At 42.7% G+C, this 20,619-nt stretch overlaps 1 protein-coding gene across 1 annotated transcript in view; it reads right to left on the bottom strand.

Moving 5' to 3' along the window:
• The window catches only part of SSH1 (slingshot protein phosphatase 1), a 58,390-nt gene that overhangs the window by 11,974 nt on the left and 25,797 nt on the right, over nt 1-20,619 (bottom strand). Inside the window, 8 exon segments of the mRNA XM_073672413.1 lie at nt 258-386; nt 485-578; nt 746-940; nt 2,069-2,134; nt 10,528-10,596; nt 11,814-11,935; nt 13,316-13,380; nt 18,583-18,686. Of these exon segments, the coding sequence (XP_073528514.1) occupies nt 258-386; nt 485-578; nt 746-940; nt 2,069-2,134; nt 10,528-10,596; nt 11,814-11,935; nt 13,316-13,380; nt 18,583-18,686 (844 nt within the window).

Consider the following 20,619-nt stretch of genomic DNA (forward strand, 5'->3'; position numbering starts at 1 on the left):
AAAGAAAAAAAAAGACTCTTTAAAAAGATGGGAACAGACCCTTGTATATGCATTATTTGGACAACTTTTGCTATTTAGGGGCTGTTGGTCAAGGTCAAAGTTAGTATATGAAAATCCCTGCCACATTTAGGCCAAGAGTTCAGTAAGCCAATTGTAGCTTAATACCAAATGACTCAAAGATACTGCGCACACATGGAGTGAATGATGATCAACCAAATCTTTCTAGAAAATGTATTTATACTACTTTTTCTTCATACCAGGTAAAGGTAATCAAAGATAAGAGAAGCTTTATCCATCTGCCCAAGGATTAGTAACATTTCATTGTCTATATACTCCTTGTACTCCTTCAAATTGCAGCTTAACTTCTTTTCCAGCTCATTTCGGATCTAAATACCAAAGACAAGGATTAGAAAGGAATTCACACCACACGTGTGGAGGCTGTAAAGCATACTTTAAAAATGGTAGCCTTTTTTAAGAACCTCACCTCTTTGCAGGTCACATTCTCCAAGTCTTTGCTCATCATGATGCTTCTCAGTGTTGCTTTTATGACCCATTCAGTCTTTTCTCCTTCACTAGGTCTACAACAGAGACAAGATGTTGAAGCAAAAAGGAACCACAAAAGGATCAAGAATTCCTCTGTCTTAGCCATAACCGCACAACTGAAACTAGCAATTCTAGAAATGTGATCTAAAACCAACATTTACTATAAAGTAACGTCTCGTTTCCCATTAAAACATACACTCACTTCTCCATAAAGAGGATGGGAGAATCTGGCCGAGTGGACTCCAGGTCCTGCATGGTATTCCACTCATTGATGCAGCTTTGATCAGAGCTAATACAGCTCTCATAATATGAGGCCCAGACAAGTGCAAGTCCCCCAGGAAAGTAATTGTATCGTCGGGCGACCTCACAGGCCTTGTGGAGGATCTGAAGTGCTGACCTGTTAGATGCAGAGTCATGTAAGGATACACATTCCAAGAGGAAACAGGAGGCAATAACCATTACACACAAAGGCATTACAGCTTACCATATGGCAGCATTAGAGGTGCAATTGTAAGCAGTGTCTGGTATCCGCTGTTTGCTTTCATGCATTCCCCTTTTCCCAGGCAAATGTGAACCTAATGTCTACACCAAGCAATTATCAGTGTAATCACTGCCTCTCCAATGTCTGCTAGACTTCTGCTCCATTACAGTACTGGTTCTTATGTGTATAAAACATTACACAAACCAAACAGTTCTGTTCCACAAACCACAAATTGTAATAGTTTACCAATCTATACAAAAAAAAGTATCTGCTCTGGTCTTTTAGATAAGGCTATGTTCACATCTGCATCAGATTCTGTAATTTTTGACCAGAAAAATAAAAAATCGTTCACCGTATTACACTATTTTAAAGTGATGGGCACTGTGGAAGGTAATGGCGGCGTTCCCTTGAAAAAAAAAAATATTCTCCAAGTGTAATTAAATTACAACTTACGCTTTTATCAAGAAAGATGCCCCAATCTGAAGATACCTGCATTTATGTTTTCAGAGTAGGTTAAGTATATTAATTATTATTTATTTTTAATGCCCATTAATTCCATGGTACATGTGCACAGGGTCAGATATAAAACATATATAAAATAATGTTGACAAACTGCCAAACTGGCACGGAAGTTTAGAGGACCCTAACCTCATGTGCTTACTATTTTAAACATAACCAAAAGTACTTTATTCAAGTAGAGAGTTCCTTTAATAAGGTCTTTGGATGATGAGGCAGAGACCCTGATTCCAGTGATGTATCACTTACTGGGCTGCTTGGTGCAGTTTTGATTAAATCACTGTTACCTGCTGCAGAGCTAGAACTTCTCTGAATTCTAAGCTCTGTATAACCCCGACCACACAACTGATTGGCAGATTTCTGTATACACTGTGCATAGGCAGAAAGCTGCCAATCAGTGATGGAGGGGGGGTTATGCAGAGCACATGAATATGGAGGACTACATGGCAGCAGGATTACTAGTCCTCTAGTGATAGACCTTTAGTAATAAAAGTAAAGGGTGATGAAAATGATATTACAGTCACTTACCACATTGCCTGGACCGACACTGGTTTGAACACATGGGTTCTTCCAGCAGTGTTGACACTAAACCCCCTAAAAGCAAATACAAAAAATCATCTGATTTTATAAAAATTGTATTTGTCCATTTGAAGACATAATATTATAACTCTAGAGAAAGCGGCAATGAATGAGTAGCGTAATTTCCACTTATTTTTTTTACTTTGTGACCAGGCAGTTTTTAAAAATACACTGCATGTGCTAAGTAAAACAGTAATTTTTGTATTTTTTATCGCTTGTTTTTAATAATTTTTACATGTATAGGATTTTTTTTAAGAATTAACTGTAACGCCTGTCAAAGGCTCTCATGAAAAATGATATTGCCATGACTAATTTAAAGAAGCACTCCTCCTGTCAGTTTTTATCCTCTTAATATATTGCAATCATCATATTATATTGTTCTGTGTACTTACAATTGCTCATTTTGCCTTTCTACCCAGTTAATTATTCTTTTTCTCTGCTCTATGTAGAAATAGGAAGTCTCTTGTCCCTGCACGACTCATTCCCCTTTTCAACTCCTGACCCAGCTGCTCCGCTACTCCCCCCTGCCTGAGACTTTTGCAGGGACTCCTGACTTGTGCAGAGAAATTTGACCTCCTGTTTCTACATAGAGCTTAGAAGAATTCAGCTAGTCAGTTCCTAATCACGTGAAGTCATAGACCTAATGGAAAAGAGAACAATTAACTGGGTAGAAAAGGAGGGCGTGACCTAGCAGGGCATGTGAGAGGACGTGTGTTGGAGCTCTCCCGCTGCACATACCGAATACAGGGCTGAACGGAGGCGCCGCCGAACGCCTGAGATAGATGCTCTGGTTCTCAAGATTGCGGTGAGCTTGAGGAACCCGCAGGAGGCTACATCCGAGATCCAGATGACTCACAGGAGGCAGAAAAAGAGCTGGGGACAGAGGGGAGTACCTGGACCCAAGATGGAGCTGGATCAGCAGAGGAGGAGGCGGCGGCCAAGGCAAGTGCTGCATACAGGAGGAAGATGGAGGTGATCTCCAGGCTGGAGAAGTTTGCCAGAGTGGAGGGAGCAGAGAGGCAGCAGCAGGGAGCTGGAGGTGAGGAAGCTGGAGGTGTAGAGGACACAGGGGAGTTGAACAGAGAGCAGTCCCAGGCACAGTACAGCCCCATTACTCAGCAGATCCCCGTGCATGCTGATAATTCACAGGATAAGTGTGACATATACCCCACTGCAGCAACCTCACAAGCCCCTACACACAGTGAACAGCCTGTAGACTCATGTGAAGCAGCTGTGAATGAACCAACACTGAAGGATGTATTCTCAGTAGTGACATTTTGCAAATCTGCACTCACAGCCCTGACCCTGCAGGTTGATGGCATAAAGGGTGAAATGGCTAATTTCCGTACTGCCATGTAGAAAGGTGAGGAGAGGACGGAGGCAGTGGAGGAGCGTGTAGGCAGTGCTGAAGATCAGATTGCTGAACTGTTAAAAAGGGAGAAAAAAATATTTCCAGCGCATTTCGGAGCTGGAATTTAAAACAGACGATCTTGAAAACCGTTCCCGTAGGAACAATCTAAGAATAATTGGAGTGTCTGAAAAGGTAGAAGGGAACAACCCCACAGATTATATCGAATCATGGCTGAAAACCAAAGTGGGAGGAGACAGCCTTACAAAATTGTTCGCAGTGGAGAGGGCTCATCGAGTACTATCAAGACCCTTACCCCCAGGATCGGCCCCGAGATCTATTCTGGCAAAAATCCTAAACTACTGGGACTGCGATCTCCTAATTAGACGGGCCAGAGACATGGTAGACTTAACTATTGATGGCAACCGGATATCTATATACCCGGACTATTAAGCGGCAGTTCAAAAGTTCAGCAGAATGAAATTCAGAGAGGTCAAGAGGAGACTACGGGGAATGGGTTTGGCTTACTCAATGCTATATCCGGCCAAATTAAGGGTGGTGGCTCTGAGAGGGGTACACTTTTTTCAGACCCCTGAGGAGGCGACAATTTGGCTGGATCAGAATGGCAAACGTATCAGAGCTGATGGGGCCCGTTGAAGAAGTCTCTGGTTCGAGGGTTAATTGTTATTAAGATTGTAAAATTTGAATGGTTATAGGATAATTGTCCTTTGGTACTGCGGGACGAAAATGTTTATAATGGTTGTGTTCGGCGGCGCAACAGGCATTTTATTCTGTCATCGGTGGGCGGGAGAGACGAAGAGGTGGAGAGTTAACTAGAAGAGTAGTAAAGTGTCCGAAATCTCAGACCCTAATAATTGCTAGATTGTGGAAAGGCGTTCTCCTTTCTCGTATAGAGAGTGCGGTATAGGTATTAAAACAAAAGGTTGATAAAGTTCCTGTGGGGAAAGGGTTGGGGAAGTTTGAGGGGTAGTTTAAATTGAGTTTTAAAATGGGGAATAGGGAGGCGGTAGGTGTTAGAGAAGGGAGGGTACTGGGGGGGGGGGGAGAAATACTGATATCACTGACTATGATGGGAGGAAGAGTTAAAATTTTGAGCTGGAATGTTAGAGGCCTATCTAACAACACGAGACGAACAGCAATACTGCAATATATTATGCAACAGAGGCCCTCGGTGATATGCCTTCAGGAAACACACCTGGTTAGTGAAAAAATAGCTGTGCTACAGAAGAGATGGGTGAGGAAGTGAGGAAGGTGTATCACTCGACAATCTCAGCCTACGCTAGAGGGGTGTCAATACTGGTACACTCAAGCACACCGTTTGTAGAGGTGTCGATAGACAAAGATGGTCAATATGTATTTGTAGTGTGTAAGATCTTCAATAGACTATAATGCATTGTGTCTGTATATATCCCTCCGCCATACTCGGGGAAAAAGATGCAGGAAATTCTAGAAATATCAGGTAGATGGTAGGGGTTCCTATGCTTATAGTGGGTGATGTAAACAATATTGTCAATGACCACTGGGATAAGGGAAGACATGCCTTGTTGAGGAATGAGGGGAATGAGACAGCATTTGGTAACTATTTAAAGGAAGTAGCCTTGACAGATCTATGGCGGGTACGAAATGTGAATAAGTACTGCTATTCAGCCACATATGGCTCTTTGTCCCGTATAGACGTAGCCCTGGGAAATTAATGGATGGATAATTTGGTACAGGAGATGGAGTATTTACCAAGAGTGGTGTCGGACTACAGTCCGCTTGTGGTGCTACTACAAATTGAGGACCAGGGGAGTAAATCGGGGTTGGGATGGAAGATTCATCCTTTTTGGCTGCAACTTCTAGACATGGGGAAGATTGGTGATGAGGTCGCTGAATTTTTTCAGCTTAACGAGGGTAGTGCAGAGCAACACATTGTTTGGGACACTATGAAGGCATATTTAAGGGGGATTTTGTTCAGAGACATATCAAGGCATAAGACTACATCCAGAAACAAGGATATAGCGGTAATGGAAGAATTGAGGGCAGCGGAGGGAGCGCTGAGTAACCAGAATTCACAGGACATGCAAAACCGCATGAAGACTGCTCAGGAAGAGGTAAAAAAACTACATTTGCACAAGGCAGAAAGGTTAAGGGCATTTCAAGAAGAAGCTTTCTATGCAGAGGGTGAAAAAGTAGGACATCTGCTCTCAGTGGTGGCTTCTGCGCAGCGGGACTCGGCACATGTATATGCATTAAAACAAGAGAATGGCAGTGTAGTTACTCAGGGGGAGCAAATTTTGGAAATCTTTAGGGGATTTTACAGGAAGTTATACTCCTCGCAGTCGCAGCAGGTGGAAGGGGAGATTGATGCTTTCCTAGGGGAGTCTCACCTACCTAAGTTAAGCAACGAAGACAGAGAACAGCTAGACGAACCGCTTTCAGCGGAGGAATTGGGAGAAGCTTTGGCATCCATGGCGGGGGACAGGGCGCCGGGGGCAGACGGCATCCCAGCTGAAGTATACAAAAACCTCAATAAAGGAAATTATAACTAAGTTGTTAGGGGTATTTGATGAAGCGTTGGAGAGGGGAGTGTTACCCGCATCTATGAGGGAGGCCATTGTTGTGGTCATTCCCATAGCTGATAAAGATCTACAGCTGCCAGAGTCATATAGACCAACATCACTTTTGACTGCAGGTATCAAAATACTGGCCAAGGCTCTGGCGAACAGACTAATCCGGGTAATAGACAAGGTAGTCGACTCGGACCAATCTGGCTTCATGCCAAATAAATCCACTGCTATCAATTTAAGGAGGCTGTACTTAAACATGCAAATTCTAGCTGAAAATGCGTGTAAGAGAGTGGTGGTATCTCTAGATGCACATAAAGCCTTTGACAGTGTGGAATGGAACTACCTGTGGTCGGTGCTGAGTAGCTTTGGGTTCGGACCAGTGTTTACCTCATGGGTAAAACTGCTGTACTCCTCTCCAACAGCCAGAATTAAAGTGAATAACAAACTGTCGGAAAGCTTCCCTCTGTTTAGAGGTACGAGACAGGGGTGTCCGTTGTCCCCGCTATTGGCCCTAGCTGTGGAGAAATTAGCTGCCAAAATAAGAAGATCGCAGGAGGTGAAGGGGTTTGTATATGGGAAAACACAGGAGAAGATAGCTTTATATGCCGACGATATTCTACTATTTTTGGAAAGTCCTGGGGAAGCCTTGAGAAATCTAGTGACACTAATTGAGGGATTTGGACAGATATCGGGACTACTCATTAACTGGGATAAGTCGTGTGTTCTGCCGATAGATGGAAAGGGTGACTGTACCAGGGAGGTGGAACTATTCACCAAATTAAAGGTGGTCCAACAATTTAAGTACTTAGGGATTCATATAGCTCTTCCATTGATGACATTTGAGGAACTTAATATATGCCCTTATTACAAAGACTGTGCACTAAAATCACAGCGTGGAATAAGTTACATTTATCAGTGGTGGGCAGAGTGAACCTCCTCAAAATGATTGTGATGCCGCAACTGTTATATGTGCAGCATAATTCCCCCATCTGGATCCCAATAAGCAGGTTCCGTAGGATAAAATCACTATTTGGAGAATTAGTATGGGGTAAGAAGAGTCCCAGACTTAAACAGGAAACACTGCAGAGACCAAAAGAGGAGGGAGGCCTAGCGCTCCCTAATCCCTGGTTATACTTTCTTTCTGCACAAAGCCAACACCTCAAGGGCTGGGGGGAGACTATGGGAAAGGGACAGGTACCTGTCAGTTTGGAGCACTTAATTAAGATTTCGCCATTAAGTATGGGACTGGAGGCGGGAATCTTCAAGAAATGGGGATCGCATTACCATACCCTAAATCAAATACATAAGATGTGGCAGAAAATCAAGCAGATTAGGGGGGTAACTCACTTGACTAAGTTTTCACCTATCTGGGATAACATCTATTTTCAGGAGTTCAGTAATATGAAGGGGTTTGGTGAGTGGAAAGAACTGGGTATTGGCCTGATCTATCAGTTGATTTACAGAGGGAAGCTTAAATCATATGAAACGTTGCAGGAAGAATTTCAATTCCCAAGGCTAAACCTCTTTCAATATAGACAGGTTCAGCATGCATTTCAGACCCAAAGCAGAAGAGGGCTTATTGGAATACAAATAGATCTGATGTTAGATTTTATACTTAAAAACAGAGGAACGAAAGGGGTAATATCCAAAGTGTATAGAGACCTGCTGCACGCCTTTCTTGGAGGACACCCTATCAAAGCTAGAAGGAAGTGGGAGACAGACTTGGGAGAGATAAACGACAATAGGTGGGAGTCTATTCTAGAATATATACCCAAGTTATCCATGAGTGAGCCTGGGAGAATGTCACAGCTGTATGTGATCCACAGGGTGTATAGAACCCCTGATATGTTATTTAAAGCAGGGCTGAAGTCTAACTCCAACTGCCCAAGGTGCTCACAATCTCAGGCAGACATACTGCATATGCTTTGGCATTGTCCTAGATTGTCCTCCTTTTGGATAGTAGTGTTGAACCGTATTGGAATGGTGTATACAGTACAGACCAAAAGTTTGGACACACCTTCTCATTTAAAGATTTTTCTGTATTTTCATGACTATGAAAATTATACATTCACACTGAAGACATCAAAACTATGAATTAACACATGTGGAATTATATACTTAACAAAAAAGTGTGAAACAACTGAAAATATGTCTTATATTCTAGGTTCTTCAAAGTACCCACCTTTTGCTTTGATGACTGCTTTGCACACTCTTGGCATTCTCTTGATGAGCTTCAAGAGGTAGTCACTGGAAATGGTCTTCCAACAATCTTGAAGGAGTTCCCAGAGATGCTTAGCACTTGTTGGCCCTTTTGCCTTCACTCTGCGGTCCAGCTCACCCAAAACCATCTCGATTGGGTTCAGGTCTGGTGACTGTGGAGGCCAGGTCATCTGGTGTAGCACCCCATCACTCTCCTTCTTGGTCAAATAGCCCTTACACAGCCTGGAGGTGTGTTTGGGGTCATTGTCCTGTTGAAAAATAAATGATGGTCCAACTAAACGCAAACCGGATGGAATAGCATGCCGCTGCAAGATGCTGTGGTAGCCATGCTGGTTCAGTATGCCTTCAATTTTGAATAAATCCCCAACAGTGTCACCAACAAAGCACCCCCACACCATCACACCTCCTCCTCCATGCTTCACGGTGGGAACCAGGCATGTAGAGTCCATCCGTTCACCTTTTCTGTGTCGCACAAAGACACGGTGGTTGGAACCAAAGATCTCAAATTTGGGCTCATCAGACCAAAGCACAGATTTCCACTGGTCTAATGTCCATTCCTTGTGTTCTTTGGCCCAAACAAGTCTCTTCTGCTTGTTGCCTGTCCTTAGCAGTGGTTTCATAGCAGCTATTTTACCATGAAGGCCTGTTGCACAAAGTCTCCTCTTAACGGTTGTTGAAGAGATGTGTCTGCTGCTAGAACTCTGTGTGGCATTGACTTGGTCTCTAATCTGAGCTGCTGTTAACCTGCGATTTCTGAGGCTGGTGACTCGGATAAACTTATCCTCAGAAGCAGAGGTGACTCTTGGTCTTCCTTTCCTGGGGCGGTCCGCATGTGAGCCAGTTTCTTTGTAGCGCTTGATGGTTTTTGCAACTGCACTTGGGGACACTTTCAACGTTTGCCCAATTTTTCGCACTGACTGACCTTCATTTCTTAAAGTAATGATGGCCACTCGTTTTTCTTTACTTGGCTGCTTTTTTCTTGCCATAATACAAATTTTAACAGTCTATTCAGTAGGACTATCAGCTGTGTATCCACCTGACTTCTGCACAACACAACTGATGATCCCAACCCCATTTATAAGGCAAGAAATCCCACTTACTAAACCTGACAGGGCACACCTGTGAAGTGAAAACCATTTCCGGTGACTACCTCTTGAAGTTCAAGAGAATGCCAAGAGTGTGCAAAGCAGTCATCAAAGCAAAAGGTGGCTACTTTGAAGAACCTAGAATATAAGACATATTTTCAGTTGTTTCACACTTTTTTGTTAAGTATATAATTCCACATGTGTTAATTCATAGTTTTGATGCCTTCAGTGTGTGAATGTACAATTTTCATAGTCATGAAAATACAGAAAAATCTTTAAATGAGAAGGTGTGTCCAAACTTTTGGTCTGTACTGTAGGTGTATTGTCCCTAGGGACCCACTGACATGTATATTAGGGTACATTGAGGAAATAAAAACAGACAACATGACCAAAATAGCAATTGCGAGATTATTGTTTATTGCCAGAAAATGGATTGCAAAATATTGGATTAGAGAGGAGCCCCCGTCCAGACACGAATTCATTGCCCAAATGAACTACATAATTCAACTTGAAAAAAGTATTTACACCAAGAGGAATAAGCAGGAATACTTCCATAAATTATGGCAGTCATGGTTGGATAGGATTAATTAGAGTACACTTATATATACTACTGTAGAGTAAAACTCGAGGTAAACTGCATGGCAGAGTAGAGAGGGAAGAAGGAAAGAAGAGAAGGAAAGGGAGTAGGGGAAGGAAAGAAAAGGAGTAAAGTAGGGAAGAAAAGGAACGGAAAGAAGGGGGGGGATAACATAAAAAAGAGAAGGAAAGGTCTCCATGGCGGGGGGGAGGGGGGGGGGTAAGGGAAGGGGGGGGGACTTACTGTAATATTGTAAAACGAGTATTGTCATGTAATATCGGTTCCAAGCTTTATGTTTAATAAAAATGTATCTGATTTAAAAAAAAAAAAAACTGGGTAGAAAAGCAAAATGAGCAATTGTAAGTACACAGTGCTGTATACTATGATGATTGCAATATATTAAGAGGATAAAATCTTTCATGGGAGGAGTGCTTCTTTAAAGGTTTTCTTGTCTCACAAAACCATTAATAGTCACTACTTTGAGATGATGAAACACGTCTTGTGAGAGACCATATCACATTCCTAGAATGTCTGAGGGATCAAACACATTTATCATCCCCAACATCTGTATATAATGCAATGATTGTGTGCTGGCTGCAGTCACTTACCCATCTCCATCCAAACGTATGGTGGTGTCACTCCACAAGTGCAGGACCATGCCAATAGTGCAACTTTTACTATGAGGAGGAAAAAACAGGAGGAACATCTGCCATCATGAAATTATTTGTTAGATTCAGAAAATCATAGTTGAACATGGTCTAACTGAAAATGAAGATTTACCTTGAAATATAGCTTATATTTTAAGGATGAAAAATCTGATTCCTTGTGCAAACTGTCTGCGCTGGTTGTGGCTGTTCTAACAGCATGACGGCATCTGCTCGACACTAAACTTAAATGACTCCTACTCTGCTAAAGGAAAGATCCAGCTAATAGTTAATGTCAGTATCTGTAATGAAAAAGGACGTGATAAATGATTGCTGGGACTCCTATGGGAATCCTGAGCCCCCGACTCTTGGAGAGAAGGAACTCTGTTTTAGGGACTGGTGAAGGTCCTTGCATTTATTTATCACCTATCCTGTGAATAATCAACATTCCTAGTTAAAATACCCTTACAAGGACACAATAAAGACAAAGCTGTTGCGAAACGCTTCAGGGGTGTTTGGTTGGTGATCCATTGTTGTATCATGTTACTATAGCATTTACTTAGGTTTACCCTTCGCTTTCAGGGCATTGACTGGTCTATTATGGTATTGTTTTCTTGATATTAATTTCTTATCATTTGTTTGTTACTTTTCTTTGTACTTACTCCTGATTTTCTTGTTTGGAGGGGAAGGTTTGGAAACCAAACCGCATAAGTTTTCTTTACCTGCTAATCGGATTGTGCCTGTTGTGTTTTTTATATGTTTTTTAAATTGTATTTAATAAAAGGAATATGTTTTTATTAATGTTGTGATTACCTCAATCCTGCTTCTTTTCTTGATTGTTAACACCAATAAAGAGTCATATGTAATTTCAGGATTACACAGATTCAGATCGAGGAGGGGTTGTCCTAGTAGTGGACAACCCTTTTAATGACAAATGCTTAAGGGTTAGTATTATTGGACTTTAGATAGTTTTCTCCGTTATGCCATTTCATAAAAGTACGTAAATGAACAGTATATGTCTTGGTACTATCAGTATTCAGTATTGTTTGGGTATCTAGGCCAAATGTGAAGATGAAAAGGTGTGAAGATTCCCTGTTAAATTTTTCTTTTTTTTTTTTTTTTTAATCTGTTTAGGAAGTTTAAGATTGATCTTCAATATTTTTTGCATTTTTTTTTTTTGTAAGCGAGATATGGTGCAGCCATTTCCTAACAAATTTATAACTAGGGCAATAATAATAATAAACAATTACCTTTCTTTACTGGAGAAATCTACCCCAAGTAGAATATTCTCTTCTGTGTCCTGACGTCCATTACTGTAGACCACGACCATGTAACGTACACGATCTGACCAGCTGCTCTCTAGACGGACAACCTAAAATAATAGAACAAACATAGAGGTGTCTAATAAATACATATAACATAATGGGTTAAAGAGCATCTGTCACCATCTGTTGATCCAGGACGATAGTCCAGGCCTTCTCAGTAACAGATGCTCTTATATTTAGCAGTAATATAATTTCATTTTACCAAAGAAGGAAAAAAAAAAAACTATTTTAAAAGCTACAAGTCATCAATACTGTAAGATAATAACATAACAGTATTACCAAAGATGTTATACTAGCTATTGCATTCCGGGTGCCCCAGAGAAAAACCCAGGACCCCCTACCATCTATGAAGACAGCTCATTCTCCATATATCAATAGTCCAAGTTGTTAGTTTAGGCTTCGCAAAGTCAATAAGATGTTGAAATATAAGTAATCTGCAGAAAAAATGGACGCTAGAGTAATATAGGCCCAGATTCTGAGTACATACAACATAATTTTATTGCTATAGTGCCAACATATTCCACAGCACTTTACAATTAAGCGGGGACAAACAATACAAAGTAACACATAGTGCAACAGTTACAGGAGGAGTGAGAGTCCTGCTCTCAAGCTTACAATCTACAAGGAAACAGGGGGACACACTAGGTGAAAAGTGCTTGTCGTGTATAGCACAGCCACCTCATAATAAATCTGGGTTTTCAAATAAAGATGCATGATCCAGTCATCAGCCAGTATCTGTCCAAGTACAGTTACTGTGTGCTATTGGGTGCGGGGAGGATGTGGACTGCCTTGGGTAGTGCATTCCAAAAAACTGGAGCAGCACAAGAAAAGTCTTAGAGACGGCAGTGGTAGGTTCTGATTAAGGAGGTTGTTTGTCTTAAATTAGCTGCAGAACTAAAGGCAAGGTAGAGTGATAGACAGAGATAAGGGAGGAGATGTATGGTGTTTCAGAACTGTGGAGAGCTTTGTGGTTGAGAGTGATAAGTTTATATTGTACTCTGTAGTGGATTCACCGGTTTCTGAGGCGGGAACAGCGGTGATGTATGCAACATGCATACTCCCAGGCAGAAGCCATCTAGTGGGCACGGCCTCGCTCCATAAAAGTGTATGGAGCGAAGATGCGGCCATTTACATACAGATGTATGGAGCGAGACCGTGCCCACTAGATGGCTGCTGCCCGGATGCATGCATATCGCATACATCACCGCCGTTCCCGATTCAGAAACCAGCAAATCCTCACAGCACACTGTGCATGCTCTGGGGTATTTGTAAGTCAGTAGTCACAGAGAGTGAGTGCAGACTTTTCATTTTAGACTGGAACCCCTTTAATTTGACTCTTGGAGGTGTCAGACTCACTTTAACAATACCACTAACCAGAATAAGGGCCTTAATCTCAGCTCAAAACTAATTTTGAAGCAACGACTTACTAGTTTGATGCGATCTTCTGATCGAAGAAGATTGATCATAACCTGAAGGTGCTGAGGAAGATCACCTAGGGAAAAAATACAATCATCATACACAACATCTGCATGTTCATTACTGGTCAAAAGTTAGGACACATTGTTTATGCAGTGGTTTTCCTTGTCGCTATTGGAATGTGCACATTGTAGATTCAGGATGAAATACACATATGGAAACACAGCCTAAAGAAACATGTTTGAAACAAACCAGAATACGTATTAAATCTTAAAGGGTATATTCAGGACTTTTGTTTTTACATAAAGATGTGCCTAAGCACCAACAGGCAGGTAATTGCAACTTACCTGTCTGTTGTGCCCAGCGCCATTCTTCCCCACCACAGAGCGGTCACAGACCGCCACTGCTGGGGATTCAGCTGCATCTACGACGTGGCAGGACTTCCGACATCATTCTGATTGACCGCCGGCTCCCCCAGTTAGGCAGCGGGGATCCGACTATCAATCAGAATGGCGTCAGAAGTCCTGCCCTATCTACAGAGCGGAGCAGAAAAAAAGCCTCCACTCTGTAGACGTGACGTCAGCAGAGGCTTCAGAATCCCCGGCAGGAGCGGTCTGTGACTGCTCTGTGCCGGGGAAGACAGGTGCTGGGCACAACAAGCAGGTAAGTTGCACTTACCTGCCTGTTAATGCTTAGCCACACATTTTGTTTTTTATAAAGTCCCGGATATCCCCTTTACGATTCTTCAAAAGAACTGCTCTTTTCATCTGATGACAGCTTTACACTCCTCTTGGCTTTCTTGCACGCAGATTCATTAGGCAGTCATTTGAGATGACTACCAACGAACAGGTATGACTGGTCAAATATTTGTAGAATCACTGGCCTTCAGAAAGTGTTTGCAACCATCAGAGATGTGCTTGGATGCCACAGCATTCTGCAATGACACACCATCCCATCTTGTTTACACTTAGTGGGACCATCATTGGTGGTGCAACAAAACAATGACCCAAAACACACCTCCAAACTATGTAAGGGCTATGTGGCCAAGAAGGAGAGTTATGGAGTGATGCGTGAGATGACATGGCCTCCACAATCATCCGACCTCAATCCAACCAAAATTATTTGAGATGAGTTGGACAACAGAGTGAAGGCGAAGCAACAACAAGTGCTCAGCATTTCTTGGAACTCCTTCAAGACTGTTGGAAAGCCATTCCAGGTCTCTACCTGATGAAGCTGCTTGAGAGAATGCCAAGGGGGTATACAGCGGTCATCAAAGTAAGAGAGGAGACCTTTGAAGCATCCAAAGTTGAACACATTCTGATTTGTTTCTTTATGGTTTATTTCAACATGTGTTCCTTTGTGGTTTTGCTGCCAACCTGAATCTACAATGTGCCCATTCCAATAAGAACAAAAAAAAAAAAGACGGCCTAAACAGGTGTGTCCAAACTTTTGACTGGTACTGTTTGTATACACATGGTCTAACACAGACCATGCAATTAGTATTTGCTTCCAAATAATAGTATGCCCATGGATAAGCTTATCTTATTCATTTGCTTTAAATAACTATAGACCTAAAAGGGGTATTCCCATCTCTAAGATCCTATCCCAATATGTAGTAGGTGTAATATTAAGGCTATGTGCCCACGATGCAGAAATGCTCCGGATTTTTTCCTGAGCGTTTCTGCATCTCCCTGGCAGAAAAACCGCATGCGGATTGTACATGCGTTTTTCTGTCAGGGACAAGCGTATGTCCCGTGTTTTTCACATGCGATTTCGCATGCGGGTTGTCTAGCGCTTTTAGCATCACTTGGAAAAGTGCTTGACAACTTGGTCACACTATATAAATCCATGCAACCGGCATGGATTTATATAGTGTGACCAACTTAATAGTTAAAAAAAATGGTAAAAAATAAAAATTATACTCACCTTCTGATGGCCCCCGGTCTCCTTCTCCGGTGCGTCCAGTGTGTTGAGCGGCTCGCGGTGGTCTAAAAGGACCGTCCATGACGTCAATTAGTCATGTGACAGGTCATGCGACCGCCGACGTCAGCGGTCGCGTGACCTGTCATATGACTAAATGATGCCATGGAAGGTCCTTTAAGACCATCGCGAGCCGCCGGGGAGCCAGGACGCACCGTACAGGAGACCGGGGGCCATCAGAAGGTGAGTATAATGTTTATTTTTTATTTTAAATTCTTTTTTTTTTTTTACAGGTATTATAGTACCCGGGTCTGGAGGAGAGTCTCCTCTTCTCCTGACCCGGGTACCATCCGCACATTGAATCGCTTAATATCCGCATGTGTACATGTAGTGATGCGGATATTATGCGATTCAATGCAAGTCAATGGCGGCAAAAACGCCGCGATTACGCAAAATTAATGGTAGTGCTGCGGATTTTTCCGCAATGATAATCTGCAGCGGAAATTTCCGCAGCATGTGCACAACACTTGCGGATTATCATTGGGGAACATTGCAGACCTTCTACCAAGAATTTTTTAAGCGTTTCCAAGGCGGAATTGCTGCTGCGGAAACTCTTAACAAAACGCATCGTGGACACACAGCCTAATAATATTAGCAAATACCTCCAATTTGAAATGTAGTGTAGTTTTTCTGATTTGCTATGTCTCTTTCCTCATGTGGAGGCATTGCAGGACCTTAGGTATCCATGGTTACTAGCAACTAGCTAACTACCTGTTACTATATAAGTGGTCGTAACCATGGATATCTAAGATCCTGCAGTGCCTGCTCATGAGGAAAGACATAGCAAATCAGAAAAACTATCTACATTTCTAATTGGAGGTAGTTGCTAATATTATTACACTTACTATATATTGGGATAGGATCTTGGGAGATGGGAATACCCCTTTAAGTACCTATACACATTACAGTAGACTAAAGTCAGCCAAACCCGCCGATATCGACGGGCTCAGCTGACAGTTTAATATGTATGGGGGCCCCTGACAGAGGATTTTCAGGGCAGATAAAAGGTATGACATTGTGGCACCCTGCTATTACAGGTACCACAGGACCCAAAAGGGTGCATGGACGGACTTCTCCACAAGAGGCCCTCGCTACAAACAGACACCTCCACCCTTCCACCTCATACCACCAGAGGGAGCCCTGTTAGGGATATATATACTGGAGGGTGGAGTTAGGCAGTCTGAGTCTGAGAGTGTGCTGACACTGAGAGCAGTGAAGACGCAGTACGTCTGCTGCTGTACTGAGGGCCCCGAGTGTGGCCGAGGCAAGGAGAGAAGAGAGAGGAGTTAAGGGGGTAGAGGAGCATCTGAAGCTCACCCTACGACACAATCCGGACACCAGGTCCGCGCCTACAGGGTTACCTACACCCAGTAGGGACAACCGGCATACCAGGAGGCTTCCAGACCCCTGGTCATCCTGAAGCTACCATCAAATACAGGACTAGGAACCACGAAGGCCCCAAAGAAAAGTCCTACTACCAAGCGGTCAGGTGAGAGAGCAACACAACATAGAAGCTAGGCTAAGTTCCAGGCTGGCCAGAAGCTTAGAGAGAGGAAGAAACGGATCAGGAGGCCTTATACCCGCTCACTGGGGAGAGTCCAGAAGTGCACCCTTCCTACTAAGTACCCTGGACCATACCTGCCGTTACACCAGTAAAGGTACTGAAGCGATTCCCCTGTGTGCGTGTCCGTCATTCCCCCTGACCCGACCGGGTCATCTCTCACCTGCATCCCTTCCATCAACCCTGCCCCGGAGGCCCGCTCCGCCTGTGGGGAGCAGAAACATCCCAGCTGCCATCCCATCACCCCCCCGGAGGTCTGCAGCAGCGCTGGTAACCATTACCAGAAACCACAGGTGGCGTCACGAGACAAACTGTTAACAAAACCCCTTTTAAAGAGTGACCCAGAGGACGGGCCCGGGAGCCGACTGCTGTGACATCTTACAAAGAAGGTAAAGGCCCGGTTACCGAGTCTCCCCCATAGATCCCCCTGGGCAAGACAACATGTTCAATATCGGATTGCTAATCCTTTTGTTCTCCTTTAGAAAAGGTGCCGCCAAAGATGTCTGGCAGCAGCTCTTTCAAAGAGAGCACAAGAGCACAAAGGCCAAACAAAGGATCCTGTGTATGAGAAAGTTGAGAGAGATAGCTGTTTGGCCGATCGTTCAGCTGGAAGCCATCTAAAGTGTATGGGGGGGCTTTATTTCTATGGATGCATGTACATGCATGGATTCTCCATATAAAACAGAGACTACATCATTTTTAAATGGGTTGTCAATCAGATGATAAACTGTGTAAATGCAGAGAAAGAAAAAGGAGCTCGCTTAGCTATTAAATTGAGCTCCCTTTCTTTGTCGGATTGAACCCAGAAGTGGAGAGGACTGAATCTAAAAATTGGGACATTGGGGCAGATATCACAATTTACACATTTTTTTTAATCTGGATGTACAACCTCTCTAAAGCCCCCGTCACACTAAGCGAGATCGCTAGCGAGATTGCTGCTGAGTCACAAGTTTTGTGACGCAACAGTGACCTCAGCAGCGATCTCGCTACGTTTGACACATAGCAGCAACCAGGCCCCTGCTGTGAGATCGCTGGTCGTGTCGAAATGGCCTGAACCATTTTTTGATCGTTGAGGTCAAGATGGGTAGCATGCATTGGTGTGTTTGACACCTTACCAACGATCTCGTTGGCGACTCAGAACTGAGACACATAGGCGTGCATTTGCGTTGCATCGTTATACAGGTCGCTAAGGGTTGCCGTATCGTTGCTGCGTCGTTGGGAAGATCTGACTGTTTGACATTTCAACAGCGACCACACAGCGACGCAGCAACGATCCCTGCCAGGTCGTATCGTTGTCGGGATCGCTGTAGCGTCGCTAAGTGTGACGGTACCCTAAGAGTCCGAGCTCAGTGTTTACACGCAGTGATAACCTTTAAATGAAATATTAAAAAATAAAAATTACTCTCGACCTAATGTTACTTCCCATTTATAGTAATAATTTGCTTGATAAAATGCAAATTTCTAAATTAATATCCATTCTTAGTACAGGGGGACAAGACATTTTTGATCTTGACCTCCCATGCATTAGCTACAGTTCAGACAATTCTGACATCATCTTCCCATGAGGTCAGCTAGCAGTATATGCGATAATTCAGAAGGTTAGGTCCTTGAACATCTGTCACAGTGACAAGCATGCATGTGATCTGCCCCGAGGGATCCAAGTAACACAATTAGTAGCAAAGCCAATCTCTTCCCCGTATCCCTCAGAAAGCTGCTGACCTTACGGCCACCCCGTACCAGCATTCTTGTGCAAGTGCAGAAGACTTCTTTGTCCTTGGAAGCTATTTCCTTGCTGAAGGAAGAGGGCAGCTCCTTTCACCATGAAGAAACTGTCACTCAAGCTGAAAAGAAACATATCCTGTAAGGTTTACATTGCACATACATAGAAAACCATTAAGACTTGCATTAGGTCTGTCAAGAAAATCGCATTACATTTAGAGCACCGTTCTACATTAATATTGCCTAAAAAAAATGCAGAAATTAATAAACCTATACCACTTAGAATAAAAACCAGGGAAAGAAAAGGTTTATACATTACATGTTCACTCATTTCCGTGCGTAAATCATATATTCATATAATAACAGAAAAGACTAATCTCATAATCCAGCATCCACAGGAACCATCGAGATCCCAACTACCAAACATCCAGGAATATCCCAAATACATAGAATCTAAGCAAAGAAATATCGTAGGTATCGATTCAGAGAGCACAAAAATTGGAGTCTAAAATAAAAGACCCCAGCAATTTTATAGGTTTCAATAACACTAGCCTACAGATGTCTCCACCTACAATGGAAGTAACTTGGCTGCTGTTAATTAGGCATTACCCATGTTCAAGTGCGAGACGTGAGCGAGGTGCAGACATGTGCATCTCTACAGCACCCAAGCAGGGGTCTTCAAAGACTCATTCCAAGTCCGATGGCAGAAAGACATTCTCTGGAGATCTCCTGCGGCCCTGTAGCCAGGCTGCCTCATTGCCAGAAGCATCAGCTAGCTCTAGTTTATTACAAGCGGCCAGAGTGAATAGATTTCCTCACCATCTTCTGTACTCCGGGATGATGACTTCACATTTCTGTAAGTCATTCCAATGCAGTGTTATTAGGTCACTTCTGGACTGATAACTTATCAACCATTCAGATAGCAGGAAGAATAAGCAGCTCATAATAAAGATTCACCTGGAATACTATGGTGGAAAACACATTGAATTTATGGTTGTACTTTTATGAACCAATAAGATCTTGCAGATTAATTTGGGCAGTGTGATATAGACACAAAGCACACATATGATTAAAGGTATAGTAAAATCACTTGATGTCCTGGGATCATAGTCTTGACATTACTGGCCGGAACTTAGCAATGCATTGCATGCCATTTTTAGACATTATACAATGTTTAGAACAGGACTGTAAATGCCTTACCATGATGATGAGGTGTTGGTCAAGCACCTTCATCACTACTGATTTTGCTGAGCGTTGTGAGTCCATCTGAAAGATGTCCATTGTGCACTTTCACTGTGGCTCTCCACAAAGTACAACATCATGGCTCCTCAACTGGGAGCGTGTTCTTACTCAATCTATACATTAAGAAATAGACATTTTGGTGGACAAGATAACCTAATTAAGTCCACCTATTAAAATACAATTTTTTTTTGTTTCTACCTAAAAGTTCATATATTATTACCATCCAGATCTCTCAAAAGTGCATTCTAAATTCCCAAGGCAACCTCATTAATATCACATGTGCCGAGACCGACATCAGTTGTGGTCTGCTGTCCCCATCACTATTCACTAAGAATATCATACTGCCCAGTCATTAATAGCTAAAATGTTAAGTACTAATACCCCCCAAACATGTTTCTCCGACTATATATTTCATGCTGTTGTGACATTCAGAGTTAAAAGGGTAATTACGAATGCCCGCCTTAACATGTTTCATCAACAAATTGGCATCATCAGCAGTACAACAGAGCAATGGCATGAGCATGCAAGTAAAGGTTTTTTTTTTTTTATCAATTCCCAATGCCCTCCAAGATCAGTTGTATCCACTAATAGATGAGAGAGTAGTTGTGCTCTCAGGGTCATCAATGAATCATAGCAGCATAGATTGATAAAAAGCCACTGACCTGTTGTACCCCTGATAACGCTGGTTTGTTGGCGAAACATGTACCAGCAGCCTCAAATTTATAGTGAATAGTGGAGTAGCCTGCGGACCATAACTAATTTCACTTATTATTACCGCAATACAGCGGTCTCTGCACATGGTGAATGATATGA

The sequence above is a fragment of the Phyllobates terribilis genome, unplaced genomic scaffold (genome assembly GCF_046119375.1).
Source record: "Phyllobates terribilis strain yellow unplaced genomic scaffold, ASM4611937v1 Scaffold_1__5_contigs__length_1240528914, whole genome shotgun sequence".
In the NCBI taxonomy this organism is placed as follows: Eukaryota; Metazoa; Chordata; class Amphibia; order Anura; family Dendrobatidae; genus Phyllobates; species Phyllobates terribilis.